Source organism: Pan paniscus, chromosome 11, assembly GCF_029289425.2.
Source record: "Pan paniscus chromosome 11, NHGRI_mPanPan1-v2.0_pri, whole genome shotgun sequence".
Classification (NCBI taxonomy): Eukaryota; Metazoa; Chordata; class Mammalia; order Primates; family Hominidae; genus Pan; species Pan paniscus.
The window spans coordinates 124,194,825-124,212,979 of NC_073260.2; the positions used below are offsets into that span (position 1 = coordinate 124,194,825).

Here is an 18,155-nt window from a genome sequence, read left to right on the forward strand (position 1 = left end):
GGGTTTTATGGCCCAGTCCCTTTCCCGCCAGAGCATGGAGCTCACGTCTCACTGTTAATGCTCTTGCCCCAAGACTTGTGAGCTGCAGCCACCACCTTAATTAGCTCGGCTTTTGGAATGAAAAAAAATTCTGGTGTTGTCTGAGTACAAATTCCAAAAGACCTGTAGCTCTGTATAGGATTCACAGAACAGAGGTGGTGTAGACCAGTGGATCATTAACAGGCTTAGAAGTCACCTGAGAAGACAGGTAAATGCACAGTGCTGGCCTCCAGCCTCCGAATTTTAGTGCTTTGAGAAAGAATCTCTGCTTTATTTTCACTAAGCACCTCCAGGTGGTTCTGTGGCAAGGATTCGGGACCAGGCTTTGGGACCCTTCTCAAAACAGAGGTCGGGACTTTGCAAAACTTCAGGGGATTTGAATCCTGGGTGTGTTTCTGTGGCATAAACCTGACTTCTTCTGAACTCTATTCCACATTGCTTCCTATTTCCTCCCCAGTGGATGTTTCATGTGTTTCCTTTGCCCTTTGTTCTCTGTGTCCTATTGTTCAGCATTTCTCCCTTTTTCGTGGGCTTCAACTTACATACAAAAACTAGAGCTTAGGTGGAAACCCTCCCATCTCTTTAGTCCCTCTCTCTCTTTTTTTTTTTTTTTAGATGGAGTTTTGCTCTTTTTGCCCAGGCTGGAGTGCATTGGCGCAATCTCAGCTCACTGCTGCCTCTGCCTCCCAGGTTCAAGCAATTCTCCTGCCTCAGCCCCCTGAGTAGATGGGATTACAGGCACCCGCCACCACACCCGGCTAATTTTTGTATTTTTAGTAGGGATGGGTTTTGTCACGTTGGCCAGGCTGGTCTCGAACTCTTGACTTCAAGTGACCTGCCTGGCTCAGCCTCCCAAAGTGCTAGGATTACAAGTGTGAGCCACCACGCCCAGCCTAGACTCTCTTTAAAAAAAAAAAAAAAAAAAAAAAAAAAAGATTCACTTAATGGGACAAGGGAAAGAACCCAATGAATATAAAGCTAACATTATCACTAAATCTCAACCTACTCCAAATCCTCTGAATTGTTTGCATATGTATTTTTATATAGTTGGTGTCTATGTCTTTAGATCTCTTTCATTCAACATCATCTCATTTATGCATCTCTGTTTATCAACATTGACAAAATGTTTATTTTTAGTGCCTCTATGGGAAAATCCTTTTGCTTCCATTAACAATTAAACAAAAAAAATAGTTATCACTATTATTCCCCTTATTTTAAAATTAAGGTATTATGGCTACACCTTTGGCTTTTCTGCTCGAGTAATGGTAGAAGTTTTAGGATAAACAGATATACAAATTTCATTCTGTTTTCCAACAGATATTAGTTGGGCCTTGCATGGTACCAAGCAGTGTGCTGAGGTCAGAGATGGGATAATACACAAGACAGACCCAAATCCTGAAAATCTAACCGTTGAGACAGAAAAAAACAATGAGAAATTGTGATAAGCACTAGGAAAGAAATAAATAGGGTGCTCAGAAGGAGGATAACAGAGGAAGATATATTACAGTATTAGGTGGTCAGAAAAGGCCTCTTGGGGATGGTTCCACTGAAGCTGAAATCTACAGAGAAGAATAGAAACTGTGTGTGTTGGGGGTGCGGAGGTGAAAGTTAGGGAGCAGGAAGAGAATCTGGAAAAGGCTGTGAGGCCAAAATGGCCTTGGCATCTTCAAAGCACCAAAAGAGGACCATGTGGCTGAATGACGGGGGAAGGTGGCGTGAGATGAGGTTAGAGAGGGAGGAAAACAACAGAATCATACGAGGGCTTTTTAGGTCATGATACAAATTTGTGCTTTCTTCTCAGTGCAGTGAAAATCATCGATCGGTTTTTAAAAGGAGCGTGGCATTCTCTGTTTACTATTGGCTGCCATGTGCAGAATGGGTGGGCCAAGGGCAAAAATGGATACAGGCAGGAAAAAGAAGATGTCACTGTGAGAGGCACATGAGAGATGATGGTGTGTGGCCAGGTGGAGAGCGGTGAAGGTGATGAGAACTCACAGGACGGCGACAGATTTTCATGGTAGAAGCAACACAATTTAGTGGAAGAAGGATGGGAGGGGTGAGAGATTATTAGATTTCAAGAAACCACCCCAGGTTTTCAGCAGGGGCAACTCAGTGAACAAAATGTCAATTCCTTTCTGCTGTGTGCTTCTCTTGGCCTATTGAGCACAGATACAAACGCGCAAGAATCTCACCAGAAGCTCAAAGAAGAACCAGGCATACTTGAAGACTGTTTCTCTCACCATTCCAGTGCTGACCACCATCTGAAGGGCAAGCTCCTCATGGAAATGCTAAATAAGAACCACAAAAATTAGGCTGTGATGACAAAGGCTATTATTATTCACCAACACTTTTTTTCTTTTCTTTTATTCCCCCCAATTTAATAGCTTGTTAGTTCCTGAAGCATGTGTCTTAGATGTTCTAGGCAGTAAGTGGTGGATGGCAAAGTCAGTGCTGAGGTCACCTGAGACTGGAGGACATTTCGGTGCATAGAAGGCTGGGGTCAGGGCTGCACAGGACAGACACATTTGAGGGAGTGGACTCAGCCTGGGAGTGAAACTCTGTTCTACGGGGGAAACATTCTGGGTAGCCATTAAAACTGGTACTGTCTTACTTTCCTCTCGGGTCCTGCTGAAAACTCTCTGCGTGACCATGTGCAAGCCATTCCTCTCTTCACCCTCAGTTTTCTCATCCATAAAATCAGTTGGTTGGTGGCAGCAGTTCTCAAACTTCTTTTTTTTTTTTTTTGAGATAGGGCTGCACTCTGTCGCCCAGGCTGGAATGCGGTGGCATAATCTCGCTCACTGCAACTTCCCTGGCTCAAGCCATCCTCCCACCTACATTAGTCCCAAGTAGCTGGGACTAAAGGCGTGCACCACCAAGCCCAGCTAGTTTTTTCTTTTTTCTTTTTTTTTTGGTAGAGATGGGGTTTCGCCATGCTGCCCACTTACTCTCAAACTCCTGAGCTCAAGCAATCCACCCGCCTCAGCCTCCCAAAGTGCTGGGATTACGGGTGTGAGCCACTACGCCCGGCCTCTGTGTATCAGAATCTCCTGGAGGGCCTGATGAAACACAGACTGGGGGGCCCCACCCCCAGATATTCTGATTCAATAGCCTGGGAATTTGCATTTCTAACAAGTTCCTGGGTGCTGCTGCTGCTGGTCCAGGGTTACACTTTAGGGACCACTGTCTAGATGGTGTCTAAACTCTCTAGGAGACTGGATAATTTTTGTTTTCATAATGCCCATATGGCATTGTGGGAAACAGGATCCGTGGGGTTTATGAGAGGATCTTGGGCTCTGAAAGGCATAGTAGTATCAGCCTTAACTCACAACATCTAAATGTCTATGTCCCAGGGCCAGGTGCTTGGAAAGTCCCCCAGCTCCACTTTGCGTCTTCACTTCCCTTCAAGTCACCTACTGCTCAGTAGCAAATGGCACACAGGGTGACTTATACCTTTTCCACTCTCCAGCATATCTGGCTATGTGTTCATATTCCTGACAATCATTTCAATGAGGAAGAAGTTCAAGACTAAAGGTAGGGCAATCAATCCATTACAGTGTGCCTGATAATGTCCTGGTCCTAAAATAGAAAGCCTTACATCTTAGGGACTCCCTCAGTCCTGGGCAAATGAGAACAGTTGGTCACCCTAATTAATGCCAAAAATGATGTCTGGGAATTTTCTGTGGTTTTCTTTCATCTTATGCCCACAAAACCTGGAATAAATGTAGATAAACTCATTTTTTTTTTTCTGGTAAGAAAGTAGGTAAGAAAGCTAAAGCTATTTGAACACCCTAATATCATATCCTTATTTGCAAATTAAGTTTTAAAGTCAACACCTAAAGCAAAAACTGATTACAGCAAACATTGCTCTTGACAGTCGTTTAAGTTATCCACAGAGGGCCAGGTGTGTTGACTCAGGCCTGTAATCCTAGCACTTTGGGAGGCCGAGGAGGGCAGATTACTTGAGGTCAGGAGTTTGAGACGAGCCTGGTCAACATGGTGAAACCCCATCTATAATAAAAATACAAAAATTAGCCAGATGTGGTGGTTCACGGTTGTAATCCCAGCTACTGTGGAGGCTGAGGCAGGAGAATCACTTAAACCTGGGAGGCAGAGGTTGCAGTCAGCCAAGATTGCACCACGGCACTCCAGCCTGGGTGACAGAGTGAGACTCTGTTTCAAAAAAAAAAAAAAATTACCCACAGAGTCCAGTACGCATGCAACCCAATGTACTCATTCTTGCGTACATTAAAATTTGAGAGCTACTTAGCTAAACTAACAGATGACAAAAGGAAAATCTCTGTATACATGCTTGGGTATTTTAACCAATTGGATCCCCAGTGGGTTAGTGGTGATGAATGGAGAATGCTTAGGTGTTTCAGCTTATCGACTGGTTTCACTTCGTTTTGTGAGGTTAGTCAAACCTTAATAATTTTAATACACGTTAACACATTTGTTTGCTGTTGTGAGTCTGAAGTGAAGCTGTCTCACTTGAGAGAGGCGTGGGGTTGAGTTTTAATCTAGCAGGTGGTCTAACTGTGCACATGATACAACCGGACTACACCTTGATCTTCTCATTGTGGGAAAGGCAGGCTCCCCAGCTTCAAAGGTCGCCTCTAGAAAACATGATATAACCGGACTACACCTTGATCTTCTCATTGTGGGAAAGACATGCCCCCCAGCTTCAAAGGTCGCCTCTAGAAAATAGGTCAGTTTGTCCGCCAGGGTCTTACGGCAAGAAGAGATTAGACAAGGATAAGCTGCTTCTTAAAGTAATTCATGCTGCTTTCTGGGCAGCATTATTACAAGAACATCTTGCTCTGGAGGTTATATAAAATAGCCAAGCAGCAAAACTCTGTCTGCTAAGGTATTAAGGAAACATATTGGCCAAACTTCCCTTTGAAATAAAATGTCTCTATTCTGGTCATTTCAAGTCAAAACATGGCAACTGCAAAACCAAACAGGACATGGGTTAAAGAAGTCAGGCTGTAGGCAAATAATGGTTTTTAAGAAAGGAAAATGGTATAATACTTATAACCAGTCACTGCATAGGGCCTGTGATAGCCTAATATTAAATTTTAGAGCAAGTGGACTAATTTGTTTTTAGCCTAACCATATCTTTTTTCACTTTTCCTTTTATAGTTAAATCCTGGTACCTCTCACTAGACATATGCTGCCTGGAATACTGCAAAGTGTATAGCACCAGGCCCCGGCCCTCCCACACTTGGTCTTTCCCTCATCCAGTCCAAAGGGAGACTTGGGGAGGCTCATTCCCTCCTTGCCTGTTTAATAAACATTTCCCTGTGATGTTAGCTCTTGCAAAAGGCTTCCTGTGTTATCCTTTGCAATAAGCATATTTACTTTTTTTTTCTTTTTTTTTTTTTGAAATGGAGTCTCATTCTGTCGCCCAGGCTGGAGTGCAGTGGCACGATCTCAGCTCACTGCAGCCTCTGCCTCCCGTGTTCAAGTGATTCTCCTGCCTCAGCCTCCTGAGTAGCTGAGATTACAGGTGCCTACCACCATGCCCGGCTAGTTTTTGTATCTTTAGTAGGAGGGGGTTTCACCATGTTGGCCAGGCTTATCTCGAACTCCTGACCTCAGGTGATCCACCCACCTCGGCCTCCGAAAGTGCTGGGAATACAGGTATGAACCACTGTGCCCTGCCATATTTACATTTTAATACAGGTCTTCAAAGACATTAAAAACTTAAGTAGCTACTATAATGGTGAGATTCTTGAGTGCCTAGAAGAGAGGAAACTTAGGGCAGACAGTTTTTTTTTCCCTCCATCCCCCAGACCACATAGGCTGGGACTATGATTGGGGAATTTTGTTGCTTTAAAAATCCTGGTAAGCAGTTTAACAGCTTTTAAAGTTTCTGAACTCATAGGTAAGGCTGATTGTGAAGAATTATGAGGAAGCATTTCATATTAGTTTACATGGTATTGAAACAAATGATACCTAATTATTGCCATTCACTTTTGTCAAGGATGACTTGTGCCCAGCTTTCCCTCTACTAAAAGGAGGCTAATGCAGTGGTTCTCAAAATGTGGTCCCTGGACCAGCATCCGCTGGGAACTTGTTAGAAATGCAAATTCTTGAGCCTCCAGCTCAGATCTATTGAATCAGAAACTCAGGAGGTAGGGTCCAGCGATGAGTTTTAACAAGGCTTCCAGGTACTTCTGATGCATGAGAAAGTGGGAGAAACACTGAGGTAATGGGCAGTTAGGTGGTCAAATGTGGCGTAAAGGACAGGGCTGCAAAAGTGTGTGTGGGGTGTGTGTGTGTTAGCACAGCAGGAACAGGCAGGGGAGCACTTTGACTATTTTCAAGCACAGTGTGAGGGCATGAGGAAATCCTTCTGTTCTTATCCTGGGATGAACCTCACATTGCTCTCTTCAGTACCTTTTTGCTGGCTGGCCTTGGGGCTGCAGTTGAACTTGGAGCATCATTATTGCCAGAGCAATAGTAAGACATTCGGCTGCAGTTGCGATCGGCGATCTAAAACACACAAACCATGGCTTAACAGTCAACCAACCATGGAAAGGTAAGCCAGACATCTGGAAATCACAACCTCAGAATTCATTTTTTTATACACATTTTTTTTCCTGGTTACAAAGGTAAAACAATTGCTATAAGTAAATATAAAACAAAGCAAAGACAGTGAAGTTATACCTAATTTTACTTGCTCTTGAGAGAACACCCGTTAATAGTTTGTGTGTAGCAACCTACAGTTAAAAACTATTTAAGAATCTGGGCTGCTGAGTAGTCCCTTCTAGGAGTCTGTGACTTCAGGGGACGCCAGGAAAAAACGTGTGGGAACAGTGTCTCTCTGTGGTTTAGTACGGTACTGCACCACGCTGTCTCCTAAACACCAATACATTGTCAAAAACTACCTCTGAAAGGAAGTGGGGTGCTCATGCTCCATCAGACATTTTCTCCCCATGCTACAAAATAATGTGAAAATTGCTAACCCTGTCCACATAAAAATTTAGTATTTTCATTTTATTAAAGAAAAATAGAAAGATCAAGGCTGTCAGTAATAGCTGCAGACCACTTCTTTCCTGGGTGATCAGAAAGTGGTATTGCTGAAAGGGGCTTTCAATATGAGGCTGAGTTGTGTCGTGCTGGCAAATGTTTAACAACCAGTTGTCAGGGGGGTAGGGGTAATTTGTAGCATTTGCCAATTTTTGTGCCACAAATACTTTCATCATAACTGATTTCAATCTACCAACACGATGTCATAGAAATGCAGTGTGGTAGCAAACCGTTATATAATATTTCCATCACACAGACACAGTAAACGTAAAGAAGGAAGAACTTAGATATTGTAGGATATAGTGAAATTATTAGGAAGGGACTAGGTTTACCTTTTTAAAGTGAACTTTTAATTTTGAAGTATAAGTTATATAGTTATTATTAGATTTACAGAGAAGTTACAAAGGTAGTATTTCTTATATGACTTTCATTGCATTTCTCTTAATATCTTTTATAGTAAGGTACATTTGTCAAAACTAAGAAACTAACATTGATATGTTACTATTAACTAAACACGAACGACTCGGATTTCACCAGTTTTTGCACTCATGTCCTATTTCTGTTCCAGGATACAATCTAGCATACCACATTGCATTCAGATTACCTTTGTTTTTAACATAACTTATTTAATTTTAAGTTTATACAATTTAATTTTAACAATGTCTGTTTCAAAACTGGCTCAAAAAATTCTGGAAAACTAAGCAATCAGCTTTTGGGAACAGGTACGAGCTCACTCCAGCACATCCCTGAACTGATTTTTGTAAGTCAAAAAGGATAGAATATGAATAATTCCTGATGGCTCAAACTACAGATCATCAGCATCTCAGGGGGTGAATCCAGTGGTTTTTTTATTTATTTTTTATTATTTTTTATTTTTTTAGACGTAGTCTCGCTCTGCTGCCCAGGCTGGAGTGCGGTGGCACGATCTCGGCTTACTGCAAGCTCCGCCTCCTGGGTTCACACTATTCTCCTGCCTCAGCCTCCTGAGTAGCTGGGATTACAGGCGCCCGCCACCACACCCGGCTAATTTTTTGTATTTTTAGTAGAGACAGGGTTTCACCGTGTTAGCCAGGATGGTCTCGATCTCCTGACCTCGTGATCTGCCCGCCTCAGCCTCCCAAAGTGCTGGGATTACTGGCATGAGCCACGGTGCCTGGCCAAATCCAGTGTTTTTAAAAGATCCAGGGTAGATGGTTCTTAAGTTCATCCAGGGACCAGGACCTCTGCAGAGATGAGGACATGAGGCCCAGCACAGTTAATTGACTTTCCCGTGGCCACACAGCGGGGCAGTATTGGCGCCCAGCCCCAAACCCTGGTCTCCAAATTTCCTTCCTCATACCACACTGTGTCAAGTGGGTGGAATTTGTAAGGGCGAAACTGTGTCTGTGTCTAAACCTAGAGATTCTGATTTCTCTTTATCAGGGGAAATGATATTACTCTAATAGCTCAGCCACCCTGAGGCCACAGATCATTGGAGAAAAAATTCAGGCTAAGAATTCATTGTGGTAGTTTTGTGAGTAGATTAAAGACTGTTGGATCGTATACTCCATCTTTTAAAAAAGGGTGAATTTTATGGTATGTGAATAATATCATAATCTTTAAAAAATTCCTAATGAGAGACAATCTACAAAATACCTGACCATTACTCCTCAAAACTGTCAAGGTCATGAAGAACAAAGAAAGTCTAAGAAATTGTTCCCAGCAAGAGGAGCCTATGGAGGCAAGACTGCAAAATGTAATATGGCATCCAGAATGGGATCCTGGGACAGAAAAAGGACATTAGAGAAAAACTGAGAAGGTGTGAATAAAGACGAACTTAATGAATAATATTCCATGAATATTGGTTCACTAATTGTGCCAAAAGTACCATTCGAATGTAAAATGTTAATAAAGGAGAGACTGGGTATAGAGTATATAATTCCATAACTCTAAAACTGTTCTGAAAGTAAAGCTTTACCATGAAAAAAATAAACAATTCATAGAGGGAAAAACAACATAGGGCAAGCCACCAACCATCTCAGGATGTCAGTTTTTATTTGCTTGTAAAATTTGGCATTGCTCCTTGGGATTTTTTTTTTTTTTTGAGACGGAGTCTCACTCTTGTAGCCCAAGCTGGAGTGCAATGGTGCAATCTCGGCTCACTGCAACCTCCACCTCCCGTGTTCAAGTGATTCTCCTGCCTCAGCCTCCTGAGTAGCTAGAATTACAGGCACCCGCCACCATGCCCAACTAATGTTTTGTATCTTTTTTTGAGACAGAGTTTTGCTCTTGTTGCCCAGGCTGGAGTGAAATGGCACAATCTTGGCTCACTGCAACCTCTGCCTCCTGGGTTGAAGCGATTCTCCTGCCTCAGCTTCCTGAGTAGCTGGGATTACAGGCATGTGCCACCACGCCTGGCTAATTTTGTATTTTTAGTAGAGACGGGGTTTCACCATGTTAGCCAGGCTGGTCTCGAACTCCTGACCTTGTGATCCACCCACCTCGGCCTCCCAAAGTGCTGGGATTACAGGCATGAGCCACCATGCCCGGCTGTTCCTTTGGACTTTTTTGTGAGATAATCAATCTGTGGATGTTAATGAACGTAAGAGGTAGGTATTAAAGAAACAAAACTAAATTAAAGGCAACCTTTCCAGGTATCAAAAGTTAAAGCTATTTTTTTTTTCCTTGAAAATAAAATGCATGGTTTAGCCACATGACTCCATGTGGCTAAACCCCTGATGCTTTAAAACTTTGCTACCCAAGCTAAGTAGTTCTCAGCAAATCCTCAGATGCTGGTCTTGCTGCTGCATCTGTCAGAATGGTCTTAATCTATTCTAAAGAACGTTAATCACTCCAAAGCTGAGCATTAAAGCATCTGACCAGCATGGTGGGCAGCAGTAGTGGTTGCTTCTGTGTTACTTCTCCAAGTTTTACTTAAAAAATACAAAAGCCTGTGTCCCCTTCCAGGGTTTGACACCTTTCCTACCTTTGAAGACATGATGTTCTTCACTTCCTCGTCTGCTGCGGAGTGTGTCCCCGCGAGGTCTGGGTTACTGCTGCTTATCACCCGGGCCTGCAGCAGCTTTGAACTCACAGCAGCAGCTGATGTGCGGCCATACGTGTGGTAGCTCCGAGGGTCTGGGAGGGCAGTGGGAGCGCCTGCACCCCACCAGGCAGAGACATGTCAACAGACAGGGGAACAGAGTTACTTACTGAGTTTAAGAAGGAATTGAAGAGGGATAGGGTGGATGAAAAGCCACTGGATTAGGCCTTGGAATTAGGGTCTTCTTAACAAATCCCGGCTGGGGTAGGAGGCAATCTTTTGGAGAGAAGTAGATGGGGCATAAGGCACCAGGGAGTGGTGGAGATCATGGTAAACAGCCAACACGTGCCTCTTACAAAGGCAGGGGGTACTACTGGCTCCAGTCTATTACTGCCATCGGGAAATGGACCCCAGGGTTGCTAGAGCTTCTGATTTCTCATGAGAAGCTACAAATGTGGATATTTTTAATTTATCAATATTTAAATGACAACTTTACAATTCATGCAGTGAGGTTTTCTCAGATTCAAAAATCCATAGAGTCATCTGAACCTTGTGAGGATTACGGTGTATGATGTATACAGCGCTGTTTTTCATCTTTACATGTTGACATGTTTTCACAAGCGGTTATGGAAGTCTATGAGATATTACTATTTAATTTTTTTTTTTTTAAGACAGGATCTCACTTTGTCCCCCAGGCTGGAGTGCAGTGGCACAATCTCAGCTCACTGCAACCTCTGCCTCCCAGGTTCAAGCAATCCTCTTGCCTCAGCTTCCCGAGTAGCTGGGACTACAGGCGCCTGCCACCACGACTGGCTAATTTTTGTAATTTTTATAGAAATGGGCTTTTGCCACGTTGCCTAGGCTGGTCTTGAACTCCTGAGCTCAAGTGATCTGCTCACCTTGGCCTCCCAAAGTGCTAGGATTACAGGCATGAACCACCGCACCCAGCCACATCACTAGTATTTTTAAAAACTCAATCAAATTTTCAGATTTACTAGAAATGAGGCTGCGCAGACCAACAAAAGTGTCATGTTTATTTGGGCCTGCAATTTTGTGAACTCACTGACACTAATTTTTATATCATGCTGACAAGAAGTTCTACTTGATTATTACTTATGTAAATAATTAAGAAGAGTTGGGGAAATGCATTACTATTGTTTCAATAGTTCAGTTTGAGGGAAATGTGAAAAGGGATTTTTTTTTATAACAAAAAGTTTAAGAACCACTGCCATTGGATATATATTATTTCCTTTATTATACTAGAATCCTAGGCATCAGTCACCACTTCTCCATCTTAAAAAAGAGATTCTCAGCTGAATCATAAAATTAGCAAGTGGGTAAAGACCAGTGAGGGATTACCAAATGAGCAGACAAAATAAGTGTTTAGAGCATAAAAAGAGGCAAGGAGGGAGGAAGAAAGATCTATAAAGAAACACATAATTTCAGCATTCATGCAAGTTTTGTATTGTCCTGAAAACGAAAATGGAATTTTAGGGTGTTTGTTTGTTTGTTTGTTTGTTTTAAGAGATGGGATCTCGCTCTGTTTCCCAGGCTGGAGTGCAGTGGTGCAATCATAGCTCACTGCAGCCTCCAACTCCTGGGCTTAAATGATCCTCCTGCCTCAGCTTCCTGAGTAGCTGGGACTAAAGGTATGTGCCACCACACACTCTGCTAATTTTTATATTTTTTGTAGAGACAGAGTCTCATTATGTTCCCTGGGCTGGTCTCCAACTTCTGGCTCCAAGTGATCCTGCCATCTCAGCCTCCTAGAGTGCTGGGATTGCAGATGTGAGCCACTGCACCCAGCATAGGATGTTTTATTTTGGATTACACTGCAGTGGGGTGGAGGTGGCGTTGCCCTGCCCACCAGAGTCCCACACTCAGGGCAACTCTACCTGACTTGGGCACATCCCTTTGCACCTCTGGCAGGCGGAAGACGTAGTGCACGTAGGAAGCCAGCAGGCAGTTCCTCCCATGCTGGTCCTTGCTCAGGTCCTTGCTGTTGTGCAGACTGTTGGCGATGGCCACCACGGACTCGAAGGCAAACTGGGAGAAGTTGGCTGAGGAACCAAGAGAAAAATGGGTAGTCCCACAGCTGGTCCTTAAGGAGCCTGAGGTGGAAGTTTCTCCAGGACAGTGACAATGAGTCCTGACCGCTGACCAATTTAACTAGGCCTGGGAAGGGTAAATGGTTTTGGTGAGCTCTGGCATGCTGGCTCTGAGTACCACAGATGCCTCCACATTCCCTCCTTTGACCTTCCTCCTCCTGCCACTGAATAGCATTGATGGTTTTTAATGACAAAGACACAAGACTGTCCAGACGTCCCCCTTCTCTAAGCCAGATTGTAAACTGATGCTACTCAGTGCGGGCTGCGGACACACACGACCACTATCACCTGCTTGCTACTAAGAAATGCAGAATCTCAGGCCCCACCCCAGAGAGTGTATTAATCAGGTTCTGCATCTTTACAAGATGCCCACGTGACTGTTGTGGACACTATGATTTGAGATGTGCTGCACAACCCTGATTCTTGTACAGATTAACCTAAAAATGTTTGCATATCAAGTCATTCCCACAGTGGGCCCATACATATTTGATTTACGGCATAGACCCTCTTGTTCTGGTGCCCTAAGCCTCTATAGTTTGGCTCCAATATACTTATCTAACCTTGTACCCTTTTTGGCTCAGTTCGACATCCCTTAAAATGAGGCAGTCATTGTATTGTCCCATCATGCCTGCTCTCTTACCTCTGAGACTTTGCTCATGCTGTTGTCCCCGCCTAGGAAGCCCTCCTCACTCCTATCCACAAAATCACACCGACCCTGGGAATCTCAGCACAAGTCCCACCTCCTCCACGAAGCCGTCTGACTCCACACAGTACAGGGCTCAAGTGAAACTGAGTTACATGATTCTCCAGCCGTGTCTGGTGGTAAACTGCCTGTGAAAGCTGGAATCCTTCCCATGCAAAGTGCATTTCTCACATTTTTTGTGCCCCACTGTGCTTTCCATTGCATAGACACAGAATAGGTTCTGAATAAATGCTTGTAGACTCGCCACCTCCACTTATTCTGCCTATGCCAACACCCTGTGGTCCTCACACCACAAGGTGGCAACTTGCTGTGGAGAAGCTGCTCAAAACATATAAATATTTTTGTCTGGTGAACAAGTCTGTATTGACTAGCTGGAACATACAAAGCAGTGTGCCACATATGTGGGGGCACAGAAAGTAATCGAAGGAGGGCAGAGCTCTGCAAGAATCTAGCTGGAGAGGCAACTGCTACATGGATGAAAAGTTAGCCTCCAACACAGGACGTTTGATCTGTGGAACCACAAAAGATGCATATCAGGGTGCAAAGCAGAGTGGGAGATTAAGAGGACATGCCCCTCCCTGGCTCTAAAAGCCCTCTCACTTCATTGTCCCAGCCCACTTCCACACGTGCTTCTGTTCCACCACCAACTGTGCTATTGACTTTCTTCCTGACACTCCCACACTTTTCTGGTTCTCTGCAGGGCTGCACTCATCTCATTGCCCCTATTCTGTCGGTTTTCACTCTATCCCTTCTTCAAGGCCATCTCTTCATGTGGACCTCCTGCATCCTCCCAGATGGATGTTTTCTCACTCTCTCCTTTGATACCACCCTCCCCACAACCACTGCAAAATTTAGCTGTGTCCCTTTGAGGACTCTTGTCCTGTGCTGCTGACTCTTTGCCATATTATAAGTCCTCTGAGGTCTGAGATGCTCCTGGTTATTGTCACAAAGCCTACAACTTTTAGTACAGTACTGGGCATATGGATGGTACCCAAAAGACGTCTGCTGGACTGGAAAGCAAAGAGCTATATAGGCACAGCTGAAAATGGTGGCAAATAAAGATGCCCTATACCAGCCAGTCTACCCTGGAAGGGTTAGGAGAACCACTGGACTCTGGTCATGCCTCCAGGATAAGCTTTTGAGATTATTTCTAAGGGAAAATGTACACATTGTATTTAGTGTTAATTTGTTAAAAGTAAGCATTTAAAATAGACTGTAAGAGAGAACGGATGAGTTCTAGGGGGAGGGATGAATAGGGAGTGACTGCTAAAGGGTATGGGGTTTTATTTGGAGGTGATGAAAATGTTATAAAACTAGATTGTAGCGATGATTGCACAACCTTGTGACTATACTAAAAACCACTGAACTATACACTTTAAAATAGTGAGTTTATGTTTTAACTTTAAAAATTGATTGCATTGCATTTCAATGTAGAGAGTTCCTTCCCTCCATTTAACACAGGTTGTCTTACCTTAAAATGTTCCATTTCCTGTTAGTCAAGAAAACAAAAATATCTTCAAGGTAAAATAAATTCATCAATTACCAGAAATGGAATTTTAAAGACGGCCTATAATCATTTAATAAAGTTTACAAAAAGCTATAATATTAAGAACCCTATTTTAATGTTTCTTTTTCTTTCCAACATGCAGAGAGTCTCAAAAAAAAATAGCATAAGACTTGGCCTCCCTTGAACACACATCATCAGTGGAAAGGAAGATCACATTGTCTCTGGATTTCTGGAAATCATTTTTCATTAAAGAAGGCAATGCTTGCTTGCTCCTGCCTCCTCCCAGCCCAGCCCTGCAGGTTCATACCTGTCTGGCCAGCGATAACCATGGGCTGCACGGACAGCTGGAAGAGCTTGTCCAGCACCAGGTGCAGGAAGAGCACGAGCGGCTCCAGGCGGGAGGAGTTCAGGCAGATGATGCTGAGCTTCAGCTCATGCTCCAGCCCCATCTCGCTGATTTTCTGATCCAGCACGCGGATGGGGAAGGTCACCTGGCTCTCCAGGGAGTGGCAGAGGGTGAAGAATTTCTCCAGGTGGTTGTCCTGGGAAGGGAGAAGGCAGGCCTCATGGGGTTTTATACCATCAATGTTCACCAGTGGATTCACAAACACAATCGAATAGCTCTTTATGGGTAGAACCTCTTATCCAGCGTTTCAGACCTTAAGACATGATGTTTCAGACCGAGGCTATGAACTTCTTTGTAGAATGTGGTGCATGAAGTTGAACCTTTCAATAATTATTAGCTAAAGAAGAAATAATTTAGGCTCTGACATGTTCTGTAAGCAGAGGTCAGCGTACCAGGTAAGCATACTGCCAAGAGAGGGGTCTCAGCAGATGCAGAACTCAGACAGTGGCAGGTAAAGGAGAGAGTACGGAATTTCTTTTTAAAAGCTGGCAAAGTGGCAGAGTTACAGAGGGAAAAGAAGTAACAGCAGATGAGAGTTCCAAATCAAGTCTCCCTGCAAAGTTCCTCAACCAACAGTGCAGATACTAGGTTCTTTCCTTTAGGTGCTCGGCGGTTTTGTAAGGTCTTTCTATTCCAATGACAAATGAAACTTAAAGAGGTTTGCATGTCCCCACAAAGAACTAAAGGATTATTTTTTATTTATCTGTAGACAAGGATTTTCATTGATCTTTTATTGGCCTGTCCTTCAAAGGCTCCTCTGCTGCACCTTTACCTTCATTATTAACCTTGACATTCCTTACCTGGGTGTGCACAGAAGAAACAGCTTGCACTTCAATATTAAATACTCCCTTATGTCCTTCAACCCACTTAATGGGAGGATTCTGTAATGGGACTTTCTGTGTTAAAGGAAAAGAAAAAGATTAGCAATCCAATTCCCTTTTCTGATTACTAACAAGCAGTGCACAGCAACTTGACTGGAAATGTCAGGGTTATACAAATACAGAACTCTCTTGAAAACGAATCTAACTGTTCTTGGAGTCAGGAGCCCTGGATTCAACTTCAATTCTACACCAAACTAGTTATTATTTATGTATTTATTCATTCCTTTTGAGACAGGGTCCCACTCTGTCGCCAGGCTGGAGTACAGTGGTGCAATGACGGTTCACTGCAGCCTCAACCTCCTGGGCTCAAATGATCCTCCCATCTCAGTCTTGGAGTAGCGGGGACTACAGGCACACACCACCACACCCAGATAATTTTTCGATTTTTTGTAGAAATGCGGTTTCACCATGTTGCCCAAGCTGGTCTCAAACTTCTGGGCTCAAGGGATCCGCCCACTTCAGCCTCCCAAAATGTTGGGATTACAGGTGTGAGCCACTGTGCCCCGCTTCAAACTAGTTATTTTTACTTAGACGACTCAACTAAACTTTCTGGGCCTTAGTGTTCTGTTCTCATGCTGTGAGAAGAGGGTGTAATCTGTCTCTAAGTTCCAAACCAGCATTGATGGTTCTGGATTCTAGGAATTAAAATAAATTAAGATCCCAGCAATTTCCCCATTAATCAGAATTGTCAGGACACAGCATAGAATATCTTTACAAGACATGAAATTTTAATACTTTTGAGTACCCGATATTACTTTCCCTTTCACCACAGTTTTTCCCAGTGTTTCCAACATGTTTCTAGGCCAGCTCGGCTCCTGCTTTAATTACTCAAAGTGACTCTTTTATACGTTTATATATCAATACCTTCGTAGGTCTTAGAGACAGTTTCTTGCCTTAAATTCCCATTGAAATTGCATTCCTTTAGAGATGACCTGCAGTGTTGAGTGAGGAGGGCCTCGCCTAGGTGTGCATGTCTTTCATTGTAATGAAAGGTAGATGTGTACAGGGGATGGAGACCTTTAAAGCTATCTGAAGTGGTCAAAAGCTGGGGCCCAAAGTGGGCTCTACCTACACACACGTTCTGTTTGAAGTATTAGGAACTTTAAAAAATTAGTTACCAATATTTGAAAGCCTGAAAATTTCCTATAAAAGACTGCTTTTCTAACTTCATTTGAGTACTGGAAGAAATGAAAAAATTGGCCTTATATCCCAGCATGTCACCAATCTGCAGAGTGAAGGGAACAGCTGTGACCTTCAGATGGGGAAGAGACAATCTCCAGAGTGAACAGATGCCACCAGAACAAGGCATTCATGTATGTTACTCATCTGGATCCTGTGGGCACTTGAGTTTGCCATCTGTGATCTCAAATAGCACCGTCCAGTGGAAATATAACGTGAGCTATATATGTGATTTAAAATCATCTAGTGGCCACATTAAAAAAGTAAAAAGGGGCCAGGCATGGCAGCTCACACCTATAATCCCAGGACTTCGGGAGTCCAAGGTGGGAGGATCACATGAGGCCAGGAGTTTGAGACCAGCCTGAGCAGCATAGCAAGACCCTGTTTCTAACGAAAAAAAAAAAAAAAAATTAGCTGGGCATGGTGGTGCACGCCTATAGTCCCAGCTACTAAGGAGGCCAAGGTGAGAGGATTGCTTGAGTCTATGAGTTCAAGATTACAGTGAGCTGTGATCACGCCACTGCACTCCAGCCTGAGTGACTGAGCAAGACCCTGTCTCTAAAAAAAAAAAAAAAAAAAAAACACAAAAGGAACATGTGAAAGTAACATTTCATTTAACTCAATATAGCCTAAAGACTGTTTCAATATGTAATCAATGTAAAAAATTATTAATACAATATTTCACATTTTTCCCCATGAAGTTTTTGAAATCTGGTGCATATTTTACTTATAGCACATATCTCAGTTTGAACTAGCCATATTTTCCTCAATAGCCACATGCAGCTAGTGGCTATCTTATCAGACAGTGCAGGTTTAAAGGATACTAAGAGAGGCTAAGGGTATATCTATAAACACAGCATAGCGCAAGTAAGAAAAAGGAATTAATGTTTACTTAGGAATTGAGTTTGTTGTTTGGCAAGCATTATCTCATTTAATGCTTACAGCAACCTTATAGGCAGATATGCAGATATGGGCTCAGTTTCATCTTCGAGACTCAGAGACGGTAAGCAACTCACCAACATTCACACAGCTAGGGAGTGGCAGAATCTAGACTTTGGACACAGATTTGTCTCTCTCCAACACTCAGGTCCTTCCTATAGCTTAAAAAGATAATGGGGGGTTCTAAGAAATTAGAGTGTGCAACTTGATGATGAGAAGGTGGTTTTGAGGACTACTGAAAGGTGTTGATGTCCAAATCATAAAGACCAATCAGGGAAATGTCTGTGGACATACTCGGATTGCCCCTTAGATGGCTTTGATGAGAGAAGTTTTGGT

The 18,155-nt window shown here is 43.2% G+C and overlaps 1 protein-coding gene across 1 annotated transcript in view; it reads right to left on the reverse strand.

Annotated features, from left to right (window-relative positions):
- DOCK8 (dedicator of cytokinesis 8) overlaps nt 1–18,155 on the reverse strand; it is a 249,536-nt gene that overhangs the window by 73,646 nt on the left and 157,735 nt on the right. Inside the window, exons 19-24 of the mRNA XM_008963393.4 lie at nt 15,621–15,716; nt 14,722–14,956; nt 11,992–12,156; nt 10,040–10,212; nt 6,442–6,537; nt 2,232–2,327 (exon numbers count right to left, since the gene is read on the reverse strand). Of these exons, the coding sequence (XP_008961641.3) occupies nt 2,232–2,327; nt 6,442–6,537; nt 10,040–10,212; nt 11,992–12,156; nt 14,722–14,956; nt 15,621–15,716 (861 nt within the window). The remainder of the gene's footprint in view (nt 1–2,231; nt 2,328–6,441; nt 6,538–10,039; nt 10,213–11,991; nt 12,157–14,721; nt 14,957–15,620; nt 15,717–18,155) is intronic.